Here is an 18,677-nt window from a genome sequence, read left to right on the forward strand (position 1 = left end):
CTTTGAGCCTTGTGCGAATAGCGTCTGAAATCCACCACGGCAACTGGTGGATTACAAACACTGGTAGAGTTTATGAGCCCGTCGTCCTGGAAGGTGGAAATTCAGAATGAGTCAGACAGGACGCAGTGCTATCCAGTCAGAGGCAGACTGGCGAGATAATGGTAGTTTACCTTGTGTTCACGGTCGGGTCATAGGGCAGTATTTCCTTCACCTGTGTGGCACAGCCTCAGTCTGTGTGAAAGATGTACGGCAAATGCCTGTAAGCAGCGCTTCCACAGGCAGGTCGCGTAAGCATTGAATGGGTGGAGGGAGCGGGTAAACAGTGCCTTGACAGGCAGTTCGGACACAGGGAGATGACAAGCAAGAAGGAACCACCGAAGTTCGCGTAGTGTGGGATACCCGACCCTACGGCCGTGGAAATTCCCAATAAGTAGAGGAGTCGGTTGATACGTGGAAAACGGAGAGGACGCTGCCCCCCGGGAACCTGCAGGACGCACACGGAGATTAGACATTGTAGGAGCACGAACGCCCGAAGCCGCAGCCAACAGGCGGGGACTGTAGGAGGAGCTGAGGGCGGGGACTTCCAGCAGGGCAGCCACTGAGTACCGCTGGAGGTTCCCCTCCGGTGCTATACCGCCTCCGCTGAAGAGCGGCATGCTGCACTACAGTAGGGACAGACATCTCTCCTCGCAGAGGCTGCCTCGTCCGCCAGGGTCTGCAGTCGGAGCAGCGCTGGGCAGCACCCCGAGCCGGACCTGTGCCAGTCCCTGCTGTGCAGTCACTCGAGAGGCTGGTGCAGAAGATGTAGGATGCTCCCTGTACCGAGACTCAAACGGCAGCCGGTGCTCTGGCAGATGAACGCAGAGGCGCCTCCCTGGATTTGGATGGTCCCTGCCCCTGCGGGTCTCTTTCGAATAGGTGCCGCGCCCCCGCCCTTCCTGGTCTCCTCTCCGTCTCCTTTCCTGCAAGGGATACCCAGCTGGCAGGTGCCCTGCGACCCCTTCCTGCCGCTGATGCCCGTGCCCTCCGTACCGGAGCCCGCTGTCCATCAGTACACTCTGCCGAATGGACAGGTAATCCTCCCTGGACCGCTGTCCGCCGTGGCTCCCGCGGCCGGGTCTTCCTTCTGATGGGGGGACAGTATCAGACAGAGATCAGAGATGCGAGCTCGCGCCTGCTTCATTATTTATGATGTCTGCTGTGAATACCCACTGCATGGAGAGAAGTCTGCTCAGAATCCCTGGGGCGCTGGTCCCAAGAAGTTTTACAGCCATCCTATGTGCCCAGTGCAAACCCACCTTTCATTTTCACAGTTGGGATCATGATTACAGAACGAAATATCAGACATCCCGTTCCCCCTACGCTTTTGCCAAAATTCACTAATCGGTCCTGTCGCCTGTATCATACTTTGCAGGTCATTATAACCCCATTAACACCTAGGGAGTCGACACGTATTCCACTCCATGGGAGGCTGGTCGCCTACACTTTAAACGAACAGCATAGATATGCCATGCACAGAAATACAGACGTGGGAAACTATTGAGAATGTCACCACAGTTAATGCTTTTTGCTTGGCATGGTGTAGAGAAACGTATTATTTGACTGCTTGAGGGAAAAGAAATAGAATAGCTATGTGTGTCCGAATTCAGATCTTTTATGAACAAAAACGGAAGCAAACATACCCGCCCTTTTCTAAGTGGTTTGGGGTCATTAAGCTGCGTTGTAAATTGCAGGTTGCGGTTGGTAATTATTGCACTCAAAAGAGGCATCCGTTTTCTGGAGCGGGCATTTCGGCTCCCAGACGGGAAAGCTCTCAACAGTATGAAAAAATCATGAGGCGTGTTTGATCATTCAGTAAAGCACTTCTGGATTTATTTATCTATCCATTTTATTATTAGATATGACTCCGTACTCCTCTCTGTTCCTCACAGATATTAACGACGCAAACATATTCTCTAATAACCTGACAGGGAGTTTTATTTTTTATTTTAATTTTTTTCCTTTTCCTGTTTCATTGATTGTTTTTAGGAGGGTATGTTGCTTTTCGGAGGGTATGTGTGGTGTCGTGCCAGGCACTTGCCGCTAGAGGTACTTTATGTCAGCCAGTCATGTTTCTCAGATGTTTAGAAACCTGCAGCATCACAGCGCTTGTCCTTGCAGGCTTGCATCCAGCCGCGCGGCGATTCTTTCCCAACTGTTTACCGAGTGGTTTAGTGCTTCGTTAGTGGCTGAGAGGTGTGTGTGTGTGTTGGGGGGGGAGGGGGGGGGGCGAGATATTAAAAGGCAACGCCTGAAAAACATTTACACTTCACAATAAATAAAACAACAGTTTGCGGCACTGACAATTTAAAAATGGATTTATAAGTTTCTTGGCGGTTCCTTATTTTTAAAAATATTATATGCTTGTATAGTCACTGGGGGAGCGCTGATTGGCCATTCAAAAGCGACCGATTTCTTTTCAGCAGTTACTTTTTTATGGTTGTTTATTTCAAGGGTTTGACACCAGAACATAATGGCTTCAATCTTGACTCCTCCACTTGCCCATTCGTTTCAGTGATACTAAGTGAGTCGCTTTTTGTCCCAGTGCCGTGGTTCCCATATCAGTAAATTCGAAAGCGCCTAAACATGATTTAGTTGATATGAAGCGCTGTTAAAGAAAAAAAAACACGTTTGCATGCTGTGCGCTCATTCCAGGAACTGTTCAATAAACTCCCTTCCCGTTGCAGAAACTTGGTAGTGGGTATGAATGTCCTGCCAAACCCTTAAGCCAGATATCAACATAGAATTTGGATCATGGCTGGCAATAGGTTCCCTTTATAGAGACTTACGTTTTTTTTACGTACCTGTAGTCGTCCTGTGAGACCCTCCTTCAACTGCTGGTTCTTGATGGTCACAGCGAGTCGATGCTAGATGGACAGATGGAGGCAGCACAAGGCACAGGGGAGAGGCGCTGCATAGAATATTGTTGTAGAGAAGTGTAGGCTCATTGAGAAATCCCACAGCGGTTTTGTTCATTACTCAAACCTGGTTTGACAGCCCCCTCCCCTACGAACCTCGGGAAACCCTTCTCAATTTACATACAGATTTCTACCTCAGGACGTCCAAGTGAGATTTCCCACCTGACTAACCGCTGAATTCGCCCCACGAGACCTGAGATTGTGTTTGTCAGCAGTGATTTTCAGACGTGCAGCTTTGGCACGCGCTCCGTAGATGCAGCTCATGAATAAACACTTTGTGTGTTTATAAATATCTCTGTGTGAATAGATAGATAGATAGATAGATAGATAGATAGATAGATAGATAGATAGATAGATAGATAGACAGACAGACAGACAGACAGATTATTGCCAATGTAAATAAATGTGGCCCATTACTCACGTTATTTGGAGAAACTGTACAGATAAAGGCACATTGCCACATTTATAATTACGGTAAAAAGGTAAAATTCCAGTTTGTTACCACAATACCGCAACACTGACTTGAGAAAAGCAGGGTGCACTGTCTGATTGCACATAATTAAATCCGTATTTGTAAAGCACAAACTACTCACCCTTACAGGTCTCAAGGCTATTGCCCAGAGTCACATGGTATTGAGCTGAGCTGCCGGAGCCCAGGATCGAACCATGAACCCTTTGCCCCAAGGCAGCTGCCCTGGCCGCTGCACCACACGTCTCCACATAACAATTTCTATGCAAAAGGAAATATCCTCTCCCTAGCCAGGAAGCTTTCTCAATGTGGATTGTTCTTACTTTGTAGATAGAATCCCTTCAACAATGTTTTTGTTTAAATATATTTTGTTAAAAAAAATATACATGAACAAATGCAATGGTATAAACCATACATGCAGATGCATCGTATACTATGCTGTATATATTACTGTTGTTGAAGGAGGGCTGTCACATTATGAGTCACTCAAGGCTTTACCTCTCGTGAGTCATGGCCCCTCCCCACAAAACTCAACAGTGGCAATAAATAACCTTTTACACTCTTCATATTTGTGTATAGATACATATAAACATACATGTATACATACATATATCTATAAAAGTATTTAAAGGCCAGTTATGGTTCAGTGAATAAAATCTAAAAAAAAGCCCAGAAATGCTCCAGTGATTCAACGTGCCTTCCTTCATGGACTTGCACAAATTAGGAAAATTATGAAAATCAAGAGTAGGCTAAATATGATGAGCCTCTGCCACATTCCATGCCTCCAGCCAGTGCCAAAGTTATTAGTAAATCATAATGTCTTATCCCCCCTTACCTTGTCCTCCATTGGAGTTACATGAAACAGCTGCACTGGTTGGAACTTTATAACTGCCTGTCATATTTGGTGTAAATTCATCATACTGTGCTACATTTATAACCAATTGAATGTTTAATATTGACATGCCAAGGTAAGACAAATCCTTCACAGTTCTTACCAAATTTTGTGCAGATACATCACACAGTTCAATTATTAGAAATGTAACACTTTTCTTGTCCTCCCATTTAACTCAGGTCCTGTGATATTTATTACTGCTTTCCTTTCAGCACTGAATGCCCTGCCATCTGAAGTAGTCCTAAAATGTAATTCTAGGAATACAGTCATGCTCTTTGCTGAGGATTCCATGAATGATCATTAGAGAAAAGGAAAGTTGGGGGATGAGGTTCAATAAATGGGACTGACTTCATTTGCTATCTTGCGGGATCCTTGCGCGGCTGCTCTAGGCTTCACACTGATGACGAGGATGGCATCAAATAGCTATTTCTTTTGCCTTGCGCTTGTGGTAGAACACAATTAGTCGGTAATAGAACAGGATGATTTGGGTGCTAATTGTGCAGTTAGGAAGTGCAGGAGTTTTCTTTGGGGGCAACACTTTTGTAATTGGGTCAGACCATAATCCTGTGAAAGAGCTTTTTATGAAAAAAGGATTGGATACAGTATCTGCACGTATAAAGAAATGGCTAGTGGAATTACAGAAACATAATTTTACAACAGAGTATATAACAGGCAAGGTAAATTGTGTGGCAGACTGTTTGTCTGGACTTCTACCAGACAATTCCATATCAAGGGAAGAAAGCATGGATGGAGATGTGTTGTTATACCTAACGATGATTGGGAAAGCAAAATGTCACATGATTGTCTATTGTGTAAATGTAAAAACATTTTGAGTAATGGGTGCATGGAAAAGAAATCACATGAGGAAGTGTTACAACCGTACTTTGAAGTTATGAATGAATTGTATTGCAGAATTAACTTAATGTTCCGGGGCAACATGTTGGTGGTCCCTTCAAAATTGAGGAGAAAGGTGTTAGATATTGCTCATGAAGGCCATTTTGGCATCTATAAAACTAATCAGCATATTCATGCCAACATTTGGTGGCCTAGTGAGATATGGAGGTGGAAATATTAATTTGAAGTTGTTCTGAATGTCCGGCCTGTGACAAAATGTTGACAACCAGTGTTCCTCCTATGGTTTGTAGAGAGTGTCTGAGGATATGTCTTTTGAGATAGTAGGGTGTTTGAGGTGAAAAAACAGTTTGCTGTTTTAAATTGTTGCTAGACATGTTTTCAAGATGGCCAGAAGTTACCTGTGTGAGGGAGATCACTTCTAGTAATGTTATAACATTTATTGAGGAGCTTTTTGAAGTGAAGTTTTTCCAAGAAAAATGTTAACTGATCATCAGGTACGATTTTGCTCAAGAGAGATGGAGAGTTTTTTTGAGATATGTGGAATTATCCATAAGACATTGTACTTTTGTACCACCCAGCCACCAATGGCATGGTAGAATGCCTTAATCGCACAATGAAAGAGATTATATAGCTATCCAAGGTTTATCTGTTAGATTAAAGGTGAGAGACTAGTTGTTTACAGATTGCCACAATATACAATAATCAACAAAACACCTTTTAAACTCTTTAGGGGTAGAAAACGACAGAACAGGTTGCTTCTGGGATGGATGGATTGGAGAAAAGGTTGGATTGATGTCTCCACTGATGATTTTTGTAGGATGAGAGTGAATGAGTCTTTGTCTGGTAGGTAAAAGATTGTTTGATGGGACCAAGAAAGCCAAATCAGTTAAATTTGAGGTTGGCGAATTAGTCAAAATTTACAGACTTATTTGTACCTGTGAAAACTCTTAATTTACAGAACATAGAGACATTGATAAACTATTCGGCAACGCCATCAAGACAAATGTCAGGAGAATTTATTGATGCAACACAATATGTGACTGAGGGATTTATCTCTCAACAAGAACTTAAATTCTCATTGGAAATATCAAAGCTTTGAGCGTTAGGGGTAAGATGGCGACCGACTAAAGTCGGCCGTAGGTGGCTCTCCTGGTGACAAATCGAACATATCCAAGAAATGAAATCAGAGCTTTTGTATGGCGGAGAATAAGGAAATAATTAACTATTTTCTTTTATTAGAGGGAAGTTGTGTGGTATTTAATACTGTTTTCCTTTCACCACTCTATACCCTGTCATCTGAAGTAATCCAATGATGCCATTCTTTGAGAGTGTTGCAGAGGGAGGTTTAGTTAATGGGCTGTACCTCATTTGTGTCTTGCATGATCCTTCTTCCATGGCTTCTCCAGCCCTCACAGCCTCCTTTAGATGTCTCTGCACAAAAGGAAAAAAAACAAGGAAAAGGCTAAATGTGCTATATATCTGCTACATTACATGCCGTTACATCAAATGGAGCCAAAGTTATTAGTGAATCAAACAGTTTTTTGATCCCTTCCTTTAATTTTACTCCAATTGGATCTTTAGGAAACCTAAAATACCTACACTAGGCGTACCTTTCTAACTACTTGGCACATTTGATGCATATTTATCAAACAGTGCAAAGATAATGTTATAAAGAACAGACATTTTTATAGACCTTCAGAATGGATTGGCACAAACATTGACATACCAATAGAAATCGAATCCCTCCAAGCCTATGCTAAATTTTGTGAAGAGTGCCACCTTATTAAGCTAATGAGCAGTTTTTGCCTCCCCGCTGCATGATACCTGGACTCCACCTTGATGGATCTGCACAAATTTGAACACATAAATAGAAATCTCTACATACTAAGTGTCTGTCAAATTTCATGCATGTCATCAAACAGGAAGGAAGTTATAAGCAAATCAGATAATGACTTTTTAACGGACGATACACAAAATAATTAACACTTTCAATTCCAGAGAACTCGCTCTGCAGTGCAAGAAGACGCTCACACTCCCCAATGTTCTTCAGTTGTAAACTTTATTCTGGCTGATGCGTTTCGACCTCCTCGGTCTTTGTCCAAACCACAACAACAAAGTTAAACAGTGTCCTATTTTCTATGGAAATCCAACCATGGCAAGTGTAGACATGGGAAAAGGACTCAAAAACCCTCCATACCCTGTGTTTCCTTTTAGAAGACAGACTCGGCATTTCATATGTAATGAAAACATAATATCTAGGATAACTTCCCACAAACATTTCATAATTCATGTAAGTCAATATAACATTTATTATTACCACAAAAATACCAGTGTATGGGGCTGTAATTCTACCAGCTCTGTACTGTGAACATACCCAATTTCTTATATCAGTTTGGCCACTCAGCCTGAACATTTCCTCAATATATAATCAAAATGTATATACATACATAACCATTTCAATGCAAGTGCCATAATTCTAGTATATATCCCTAGAAACATCCTGCTAACCACTTCGGACAAACAATGCCTCTCTCAGGCCACTCTCACATGTATCCATTATTTCAAGATCCTTGTCAAGTGACCAAGACCAGAGGAAGGTACCCATGGCCCCCTATTTACTTGGATTCCATAAATGGCACCAGTACTCTGATGGCAGAATCCCACACAGCATTCCATATTTTAAAATACCAAAAAACGATAGAAAAAAAACCAAAGTGACTAAAGTGTGAACACAAAAGTACAAAGGAACAGAAACAAGGGAAAGAAAAAGAATCAACACTTTACTCCTTGTAGTGTCATTCAAGAAATCACTTGCTTTTAAGATACATTGAATTCTTGCCAAAGGACAAACCTGATCTTAAAAGCCACATCATCAATGTCAATGTCACTAGACACACCTGGATCACATCCACATCCGATTCCCAAAAAGTAATTATATCCCAATTACTTTGGCGATAAAGTTCCTCATCCTGGTTGAGGCCACCGGGGTATTTTCTGCTAATCTTTGTTGTTGTGGCTTTGACAAAAACCTAGGCGGTCGAAACGTGTTAGCCAGAATAAACTTTAAAACTGAAGAATATCAAGGAGTGCGAGCGTCGTCTTGCACGGCAGTGCGAGTGCTCTTGCTATTTATACATGGGTCCTGCATCCGTCTTGCCCAGCACTGACCCTGTGAGGTGGAAGCAGTTGGGAAGAAGGCAGGAAGCTATTTGGCATATATCTATATATCTATATATATCTATATCTATATATATATATATATTCACTGAAAAAACCATAGGTTTCACACACGTTATAGTTAGGAATTAGCATTTAAAAAACCTTGCAAATTCACTGAAAAAACCATAGGTTTCACACATGTTATAGTTAGCTGGACATTTCACTCGTAAAAAAACAATGAAATTCCCCCGTTATAGTTAGTGCAGGCAACTATAACTCACGCAACCGCAATCCTCTGCTGATGACGTCAGATATTACATCACTGTATTTAGACACTTATTTACCCATGTCTTCTTCCATTAATCTTTAGCTATACATATATTACAAATATTTATTTTTCAGAAAGACACATATGTCATCAGTGATGTAATATTTGACGTCATCAGCAGAGGATTGCGGTTGCGTGAGTTATAGTTGCCTGCACTAACTATAACGGGGGAATTCATTGGTTTTTTACGAGTGAAATGTCCAGCTAACTATAACATGTGTGAAACCTATGGTTTTTTCAGTGAATTTGCAAGGTTTTTTAAATGCTAATTCCTACTTATAACGTGTGTGAAACCTATGGTTTTTTCAGTGAATTTGTACGGTTTTTTAAATGCAATTTTTTTTTTGATATTTTTGGTAAACCTATGTATAAAATAATATATGTACTATATCCTGCATTATGGAATGGTTAATTTTTTTTTTTATGCATTTTTTTCCGTGCGCGTTCGGTAAGCTGACGCTACGCGCTCCGTACGTCATAAGTACGGTGCGCTTACGTGATACGATGCGCGTACGGTAAGCTGACGCTACGCACTCCGTACGTCATAAGTACAGTGCGCTTACATGATACGTACTTGACGTACGCGTACACGCATGCGCGTTGCGTGGAAGCAACGTCGCGGTTACGCAGGGGCGTGTAATGCGCATGCGCGAGTGCGTCTTACGTACGCGCTCCGTAAGCGCTCCGTAAGCATCACGTTTGCGCATGCGTACTTGTTTACGAGTGCGTACCGTAAGCTTACGGAGCGCGCACGGTAGGTCATGTGATCCACAAAGAACACTTTTCATTGGTTGAAACTACTTTCAGTTCCAGAAACTTCCCACACCACACCCATTCCCCTCATTACTGCTTGAGATCCCCTAGGAGAAGGAGCTGAATTGACATTGAGATACAATGGCAGAGCAGCAGACCTCTTCTGAGAGTGAGCCTAGCAGCACAATCATCAGACAGAGAAGGAGGAAACAAAAGGATTCTTTTGTGTGGGAGTATTTTACTTTTCCAGAGGGGCAGAAAAAGGTCAATGCTCCATTGGTCACTTGCACACTTTGTGATCGTGTTTTATCTAGAGGAGATCCAAGGAAAAAGTATTCCTTTGGAAATCACTCTATGAAGAGACACCTTAGGGATAAACATCCCAGGACCTTTGCTCGACATACTGAAGAAAACTCTTCAGTATGTCACCGGAGCCCAACCTCAGAAGCTCAGCCGAGTACATCATCGGCAGCTCAGCTGAGCCCTTCCTCTGAGGTGGGAGCATCACCTTCTTCTGCTCCTCTGGACATTAACCCTCGATTTCGGAGGGTTTCAATGAGGTGTACAACGTGTTGTGGTCTTATTGTTTTTGGGGAGACCAGTGTTTCCCTTATTAACAATAAGATAGACCAGCACGTTTGTAGACGCTCATAATATTCCCATTCTTTCTTTCCTCCATCCCTGTATTAACCCAACGGCTCTTTTAAGAGCCAACCTTACCTCACAATTTTTTTTATTTTTTTTTAAGCTTTCCTTTTTGAAATTTTTTTTTAGCCGTGCGCGTACGGTACGCGTAATCGCGGAATAGTTACGCGAAGTTCGCGGAATTTCTCCTCGCGGAATTTCTCCGTTTACGCCGTGCACGTACGCTACGCGCATTCGGCGATTTTTTGAAAAAAAATTTAAATTAATTTTTGCCCTTGGGGGTCCTTCTGGGACCCCCTGACAAAGGCTAGGGGGTCAGGAACTGTCCACCCTGCCCCCTTTTCACGTTCTCCACCTTTGTTTTTCACCCCCTCAGACTGCGAGAGACACTTCCTGGTTTCGACCGATTCGATTGTTTACTGAGATCTAACAACCAATCAGAATCGCGCTCGTGCACTGCGGCATGCGCGTACGGTAAGCTTACGGTACGCGCTCGGAGCGCGCCCATAGATATATATATTGATTTAAATGCTATTTTCTCAGGAAATACTGAACAGATTTTCACGAGACCTTTAAAAGGCACATCCCTGATCTGAGGGCTACCTCTCTGCCAAATTTCAGGTAATTCTGTTCAGCCGTTCGGGCTGTAGCTCAGACTAAAGGTCCTATGGAAAAATGCATGGGGAAAATGCGTTTTGGGACCCCCCCTTTTTCTCAGCCCCCGCTTGACGAATCCCACCGAGACTTTCAGGGTAGGAGCGGAGCGGAGCGCCCCACCTATTTTGAGAATTTCGCGAGGATTCGTCAATCGGCGCCAAAGTTATTCCAAATAGAATGTTGCGGATTTCCTATGGAAACACGGTCCTAACTATAACTATCTACTGGCGACCGCCAGTAGATAATATATACCTAAATATATAGATACATGTATATATATATATATATATATATATATAAATATACATATATATATATATTTTTTTTTTCCAAAGTTGCTCCTTCCGACAGCTGAGGACCCGGGGAAGGTGGCGCACACACCGGTGGAGCACGCCGGTAATAGGATCCAGTCAAAAAAATGCTAATCGTGCGCTCTCAGTAATACGGACCAAACATCACTCCAGAGATTCAAGGGTGTTTACTTACAACGCGTTTCAGCTTGCGAAGAAGCCTTGTTCACGTAATACAACAGTGCAACATAACCATGACTGATAAAGCTATGAGCTGAGAGTAAACGCTGTCGCGCTGAACCCAGTCCCTGGTATGATGACTCGCTTCGGCTCCTAAGGAAATCCTGTAAACAAGCTGAAAGAGCCTGGCGTAAGTCATATCTGCCTGATAGGAAAACGGAGTACCGTGTCAGGACTAAGAAATATCATAGAGCGGTTTGTAAAGCTCGGGCTGCTTATTTTTCCCGCGAATTTAACAACAGCACCAATCCTACCAAATTAATATTTAAGGTGCTTAAGGATCTCACAGCCAGTAGAGCCCCAATTGCTGAGATCTGCCCTACCTCGCACTGTGAGGACCTGGCCACCTTCTTTGTGGAAAAGGTGGAGGCCATATATCGTTCCTTTCCCGATCCTTCCGCCCCTTCGGAGAAGCTGGAACCTGGCCCAATGACAACTATGTCTTTGTGCTCTTTCCCAGAGCTTTCGATGGAGGAGTTTAATAAAATTGTGGCGAAAGGTAAATCAGGTTCACCAAGGGATCCTCTTCGACCTGCCCAATTCAGAGAATCTGCGTCACTTTGTTTCCCTCCTCTACGTGATCTTGTCAATTTATCTTTGACATCTGGCTTTGTCCCTGCTAGTTGGAAACAAGCCCAGGTGATGCCTATTTTAAAAAAACCTGCCCTGGATCCATCAAAACTGGAGAATTATCGCCCCATATCTCTTCTTCCGTGGGTTACAAAATTGACTGAGGCCCATGTCAACGCCATTTTATCCAACCATCTCCATTGTGCTAATATTTTAGATCCCTCTCAGAATGGCTTTCGACCCGGCCATAGCACTGAGACTGCGTTGCTCTTTATGGTCGATCACCGGCGCACCTTGGTCGATTCTGGTCAAACGGCGGCACTGGTGCTCCTTGATCTCAGTGCCGCGTTTGACACCGTCTCCCACGCTATTTTATTACAGCGTCTGGGTGAGGCAGGTGTCGATAACATGGCACTTGAATGGTTTCGATCGTTTTTATCCGGTCGTACGTTCAGGGTTGTTACACCTCCCTTTCAATCTAAACCCTACCCTATTGCCCAGGGTGTGCCGCAAGGGTCGGCTCTTAGCCCCACACTTTTCAATCTTTACGTGCAGCCGCTGGCTGCTGTCGCCAAGCGTTGGAACCTGACTATGGTGTCCTATGCTGACGACACACAGCTGGCGGTTGCATTAAGTGGGGCCTCCGACCTCGAGGCGGCTAAGTTCCGTGAGGGAATTAGCTCAGTAGCCCGCTGGATGACAGATAATTGCCTGCAATTGAACGCCAAAAAAAACGAAGTGCTCATTGTCGGCAAGCAGAGTCATCTATGGGGTGATCATTGGTGGCCATCTGAGCTTGGTCCAACTCCTCTCCCTGCTACCGAGGTCAAAAACCTTGGGATCTGGTTGGATTCCAGACTCAGTTTTGTTTCCCACACAAAGAAAACCGCTGCCACGTGCTTCGGGATTCTTCGCAGGCTTAGACCTATCCTTAAATTCTTTGAGGCTCCAACCAGACAGCTTATTGTACAAGCTACGATCCTGTCTAGGTTGGACTATGCAAGCTCTCTCTTGCTGGGAGCTAATTTGGCCGAACTCTCTAGACTTCAACGCGTTCAAAACGCTGCCGCCAGGGCTCTGGTTGGCTTACCGAGATTTTGGTCGGCCAAAAAATCCATCGGCAAACTCCATTGGCTCCCTGTTGCTCAGAGGATTAAGTTTAAGTCTCTCTGCCTTTTTTTAAAAAATTTTGAAGCACTCTTCTCCTCAGATTTTGGAGCATTTTATTCTGCCCTATGTATCCTCGCGCTCTCTAAGATCCTCAGGACTCCACCTGGTTACAGTCCCACGCTTTAAAAAGGCTAGGGCCGGTGGCCGCTCCTTTAGAGTGCTTGCGGCTAAGCTCTGGAACTCTCTTCCTGTTCATATCCTTGCAATTAACGAACTTTTGGTCTTTAGGAAGGCCGTTAAAACCTTCCTCTTTCCTCTGGATTCTTAGTGTTATGCTCTTGTCTTTTGGTACTGCCTGTGTCCGGTATTTTGTCCTCTATAGCGCCGGGACGCCCCTTTGCTGGGGCATCTGTGCGCTCTACAAATCCGGCTAACATAACATAACCTAACATAACATAGCTGTAAGCATAGACAAAGGACAAAAAGAGTCAACACTGTCGTCCTGTAACTCTAGCGGCGGACATCTTGGAATGGTATATTGCTAAAATGTAGTACCACTAGCAAGAAACATCGTTCAAATCATGTGGCTGAGATGTCCATATACAAACTATATAGTATTCGTAAAAAACAATCAAGATGTTTTGGAAATAAATCACAGCAGGAAAATATACATTTTGTGATGAAAGTGAATACAACTGCATTTGTCTAAAATATTTCGACCAGAATAGTGCCGACCACTGTGCGATAACGTGATTGTGGATTGGACTGTTATGGCTGGCATACTTAATGTATGTTGTCAGACACAGATTGGCGAAGAGAAGCAAACGTGCTAATAGCATGGTGCGTAATAGTCAGCTTTTAAATTCAAAGCGAGGGATGCACAATCAACAATTATATGAAATAGTCTCAAATACTAGAACTCTAACATAAGTAACTAATGTGTGCTGGCCAAATGATAAAATGCCTTACCAATCAGGAAACCAATACTCGTTAGTATCCAACCCACATAATGCTGGCACGTGTTGACTAAAAATCATGAAGCACAAAAGCTTCAATATCGCAACATAAAAATATGTCATATATATTGGCAAGTGCCCATAATAGTTTTATCGGTGATCAACAAATCTCAAGTCATACGTGCTCACAGCAGCCGAACAGCCATGGTGCTCAGTGACGTTAAGGGGAAAAGGGTAGGTTGCCCGTGAAGTGTGCGTGCCAGTGTCTGGGCACCTTCCTTTCCTCCTGGAAAAAATAGAAAAAGAGATATAAGGCACATGTGACTTAATACAAATTACATTCATTACAAAATTTCTCATATGCACAGATCTGCTTAATGGAAAAAGAAGAATCATAAATAACATGTTAAAAAACACGTTGAAAAACGGAGACTTTAGTGGACATCACAAAGGGGGAGAGGTTATATGCCAACTAGCAATCTCTGAGATGTATTGACAATTCCTCGTCCTGATTCAATAGTAGATAGTTATAGTTAGGACCGTGTTTCCATAGGAAATCTGAAAATTCTATATTTTGAATAACTTTGGCGCCGGTTGACGAATCCTCGCGAAATTTTCAAAACTAATGGGGCGCTCTGCTCAGCTCCTACCCTGAAAGTCTCGGGGTGATTCGTCAAGCGGGAGCCGAGAAAAAAGGGGGTCCCAAAATGCATTTTCCCCATGCATTTTCCCATAGGACCTTTAGTTCAAAGGTACAGCCCGAACGGCTGAACAGAATTACTTGAAATTTGGCAGAGAGGTAGTCCTCAGGTCAGGGAAGTGCCTTTTGCATATATGGAGTCAATCTGTTCAGTAGTTCCTGAGAAAATTGCATTTAAAAGCACATACATATCTATAGCCGCGCACCGTGCGCGCACGGTGTGCGCACCCTAACGTGCGCGAGCGTAAATCTGAGTGGTGGTTACATGTCAGTCAACGTTCCAATCGGTCGAAATCAGGAAGTGTCGGCCGCCATTTTGTTTGTTGTGGGTGCGAGAGTGAAAAAGAGAGGTGGCGAACGTGGAAAGGGGGCAGGGTAGAGAGTTCCTGACCCCCTAGCCTTTGTCAGGGGGTCCCTAAAGGACCCCGAAGGGTGAAAAAACATATATATATTTTTTTTAAATCGCGGGGTGCGCGCACGGTGCGCGCACGGTGAAAAACCACAAAAAAAAAAAAATAGCATTTAATAAAACGTAAAAATTGACTTACAAAAACCATAGGTTTCACGCACGTTATAGTTAGGAATTAGCATTTTAAAACCTTGCAAATTCACTTAAAAAACCATAGGTTTCACACATGTTATAGTTAGGTGGACATTTCACTCGTAAAAAAACAAAGAAATTCCCCCGTTATAGTTAGGTCAGATAACTATAACTCGAGCGACCGCCACTCTATCACAAGGATGATGTCATGAGTGATGCCACTGACCATGTCATGAGTGATGAAATATGTGACGACATGAGCGCTGGATTGCGGGCGCGCGAGTTATAGTTATCTGACCTAACTATAACGGGGGAATTTCTTTGTTTTTTTACGAGTGAAATGTCCACCTAACTATAACATGTGTGAAACCTATGGTTTTTTAAGTAAATATATATATATATATATGCATATGTATATATATATGTATATATATGTGTATATATTCACTGAAAAAAATAAATGTTGAAGAGAAATTCTACTTTGGCTCAGATTTTACTCGTACAAAACCAGTGAAATTCAGCAGCTATAGTTACCTGAGCTAACTATAACTTATGCCCCCGCAATGCACTGCCTATGACCTCACATATGACATCACTCATGACATGGTCAGTGACATCACTGATGACATCTCTAATGACATCACTGATGACATCCGCTTAATTTGGCTACATCCCCGGGGCCTGGCCTTTTTGTGATGGGGAGGGGGTCTACATGGCCCTGCAACCTGGACTGATTTTGCCCCAGGCAATCCCATTCCCCATGGCTCTGACATTTGGAAAAAGGGTAGGGGCTCTGCGTCCCCCCTCTCCAGGCCGATTTTAGCCCCATCCCTTGGGGCCATGCCATTTTTCCTGTGTGCCCCCAGGACAACCAGCCTGTCGGGAACCTGGGGGGAGCCTGAAGGCCCCGCAGTCCCTGCCATCTACCTGCCTCCTGTAGGAGCCGGCATTGCTTTCAGACACAGGGAGCTGCTAAACATGCAGTTCCTTGTGTCTGAAAGCAATTCAACTGTTTCCCTGCTCGCTTCACAGCAGGCAGGGAAACAGACAAATTATCCTCTTCCAGCAAGCAAGAGCATATTCACTGCTCTCGTAAGCTGGAAGTGGAGTGTAGCTTGATGGTAGCAGTTAAAGCTCCTGCCAACCCACAGCAAACAGCTATATTCCAGGAGTGGGCAACCTGGCACATAGCAGGAGCCGACCCTTTGATGTGGTGATTCCGAGAGCTATCTATGGCTCCAGGAAGGGGGGCTGTACGGCCCCACTCCTTTCACTCAGTAGGGTCTGCCCCAGGGAGGTGGTCATCCCCAGGGCTGAGAACAGCCCGGGAGCGGGGCTGCATAGCCCATTCCAGTTTTAATGTTACTTTGGCCCAACAGGGGCCCTATTACTAAAGAAGCACGGAAACTTACACTTCTGTTTTTTTTTATTCTTCGGCGGGAGCCACGGCTCCAGTGCAGCTCCTGCCAAGATTATTTGAAACATTTTTTTGCCCTAATGGGGTCCCTCTGGGCCCCCCAAGAGAATTAGAGGGTCAGGGTATTCCAATCCTGCTCCCTTCTCTTTTTTAAGATTTATTTGTGGGACTCGGCTCAAGCAACATTCCACGATGGCAGCCAACGCTTCCTGGTTTGAAGAGTTGGCAGACAATCACATCTCAGAACAAGATCGGGAGTATTTGTGGCCTTCTTGTCCCTATATATACAAATATGAATTTCTTTTAAAAACTCTGCAACTACTGAATGGATTAGCACCAAATGATACAAAGGCCACTTCTCTAGACCAATATCTACCTTTCTGGCAAATATCATGTAATTCATTCAGCAGTTTGGGCTGTAGCTGTATCTAAGGTTCCTAAGGGAATTAACATGGGGAAAAAGCATTTTGGGACCCCCATTTTTTCTCTGCCCCTGCTTGAAGGATTACCACAAAACAGCAGCTGAAGTGAGCATCATACGGGCTTTGAAAATTTCATGAGAATTCATCAAACAATCTCAAAGTTATAGGCAAATTAAAAAATGCTCATCATATGGAAACTAGGTCCTAACCTTAACTATCTACTGGCGAGTAATATATGTATGTGTGTGTGTGTATATATATATATATATATATATATCAGGCTAAACTTCCTTTGTGAAACAAAAGAATAGACCGCACTCTCAATGAAGGTGGATTATACGGTTTTTATTTCCGTATACAGGCAAGCAGGATGCGTTTCGACTTTGCGCGTTTTTCGTACTGCATAACACTTGCAGAAATAATCGCCATTTTTTAATCATTTCAACCAAGGAATGCTTCCGGGAGAAATTACGTCATTTCCGGCTAGCATGTAAGCAACCATGGCAATCGTTGCACACAATCTTAAACCTTACTCTGTGAATTAATGGTGGCCATCTTAAGTTGATGAATGGCTGTATATCTAATATTTAAAGCCAATTTTACAAATACAATTTAACCATGAATGGGTATGTGAAGACAATGTTCATTAGTGCAGAATTAGTTGCAGTGATTCATTCAATGATTCAAACATTGAGTAGCACAAGTCATTTCGGGACACAAACTTTTTGTATCAGAATTGATTATCGGTGAATTTCAATATATGTCTGTAATCACACATTGTCATAATTAGTTATCTAATGCTATGTCAAATTCATTTTATAAAGGTGATAACAAGTTGTGTATATGATTGCTTGCATAACAGTAATTGTCATGTGTCGGCAATAAAATAAAATATCAGGGAAATTAATAGCAATAACGGAAATAAATAAAGATATTCTGAACATCAGGGGTATCTGAGACAATCAACTAAAAATGCATTTCTAAATTTGAGAGTTATCAAGCCCTATATGGGCTAGTCTTGATTCATTCCCCCTCTGAACATTTCATGATATAAAAGAAGTTAAATGATTTCATACCGAAATATTCCCTGAGAACATGTACCTTCAGTTCTAAAGCACATAAAATTCCCTGTGCATTATGTGACTATCAGTACTCAAAAGAATATATATATGTGTATGTGTTGCCGACATACAGTGTGTGTCTGAGCCATAAAAATATTTATAAGAGACAGTCACAAGTTAAAAGGTGCAGCATTATTTGAGGTGAAGTTGACTAGCCCAGATGGATTGCTTGTTCTTCTTCCATGTTTAAACCTAGTGGGATCTTAGTTTGTAAGTCTATTATAAATTTTGATTCAAGTCTGCGTAGGTGAAGTTCTCTGTCTCCTCCACGTTCCTTGACTGGAACATGGTCCAGGCAGTAGAACATGAGAAGATTTCGATTACTCTGATGGAAGTGAGCAAAGTGCCTAGCCACTGGATAGGTTGCGTCATTATGTTCAATTGCTCTTGCATGTTCAAGTATGCTGCGCTTAGTGGGATGTATTGTTCTTCCGATGTACTGTAAGTTACAAGGGCACACTAAGCAGGAAACGCAGAACGGTGTGGTGCACGTCATTAATTTAGTAATGCGTTTGTGACTGTACATGCCAGGTATCTTGTATGTTGTCACTTTGGTACTATTTTTTACATGCTTTGCACCTGTTGCATGGAAAGA

At 43.0% G+C, this 18,677-nt stretch overlaps 1 protein-coding gene across 1 annotated transcript in view; it reads left to right on the top strand.

The window, feature by feature from the left end:
• The first annotated feature begins 613 nt into the window (after positions 1-613).
• TCERG1L (transcription elongation regulator 1 like) overlaps positions 614-18,677 on the top strand; it is a 1,143,777-nt gene continuing 1,125,713 nt past the window's right edge. The window contains exon 1 of the mRNA XM_085606206.1: positions 614-1,073. Coding sequence (XP_085462332.1) covers positions 810-1,073 — 264 coding nt within the window. The 5' untranslated portion in view covers positions 614-809. The remainder of the gene's footprint in view (positions 1,074-18,677) is intronic.

This window comes from Triturus cristatus, chromosome 1_2, assembly GCF_964204655.1.
Source record: "Triturus cristatus chromosome 1_2, aTriCri1.1, whole genome shotgun sequence".
Taxonomy (NCBI): Eukaryota; Metazoa; Chordata; class Amphibia; order Caudata; family Salamandridae; genus Triturus; species Triturus cristatus.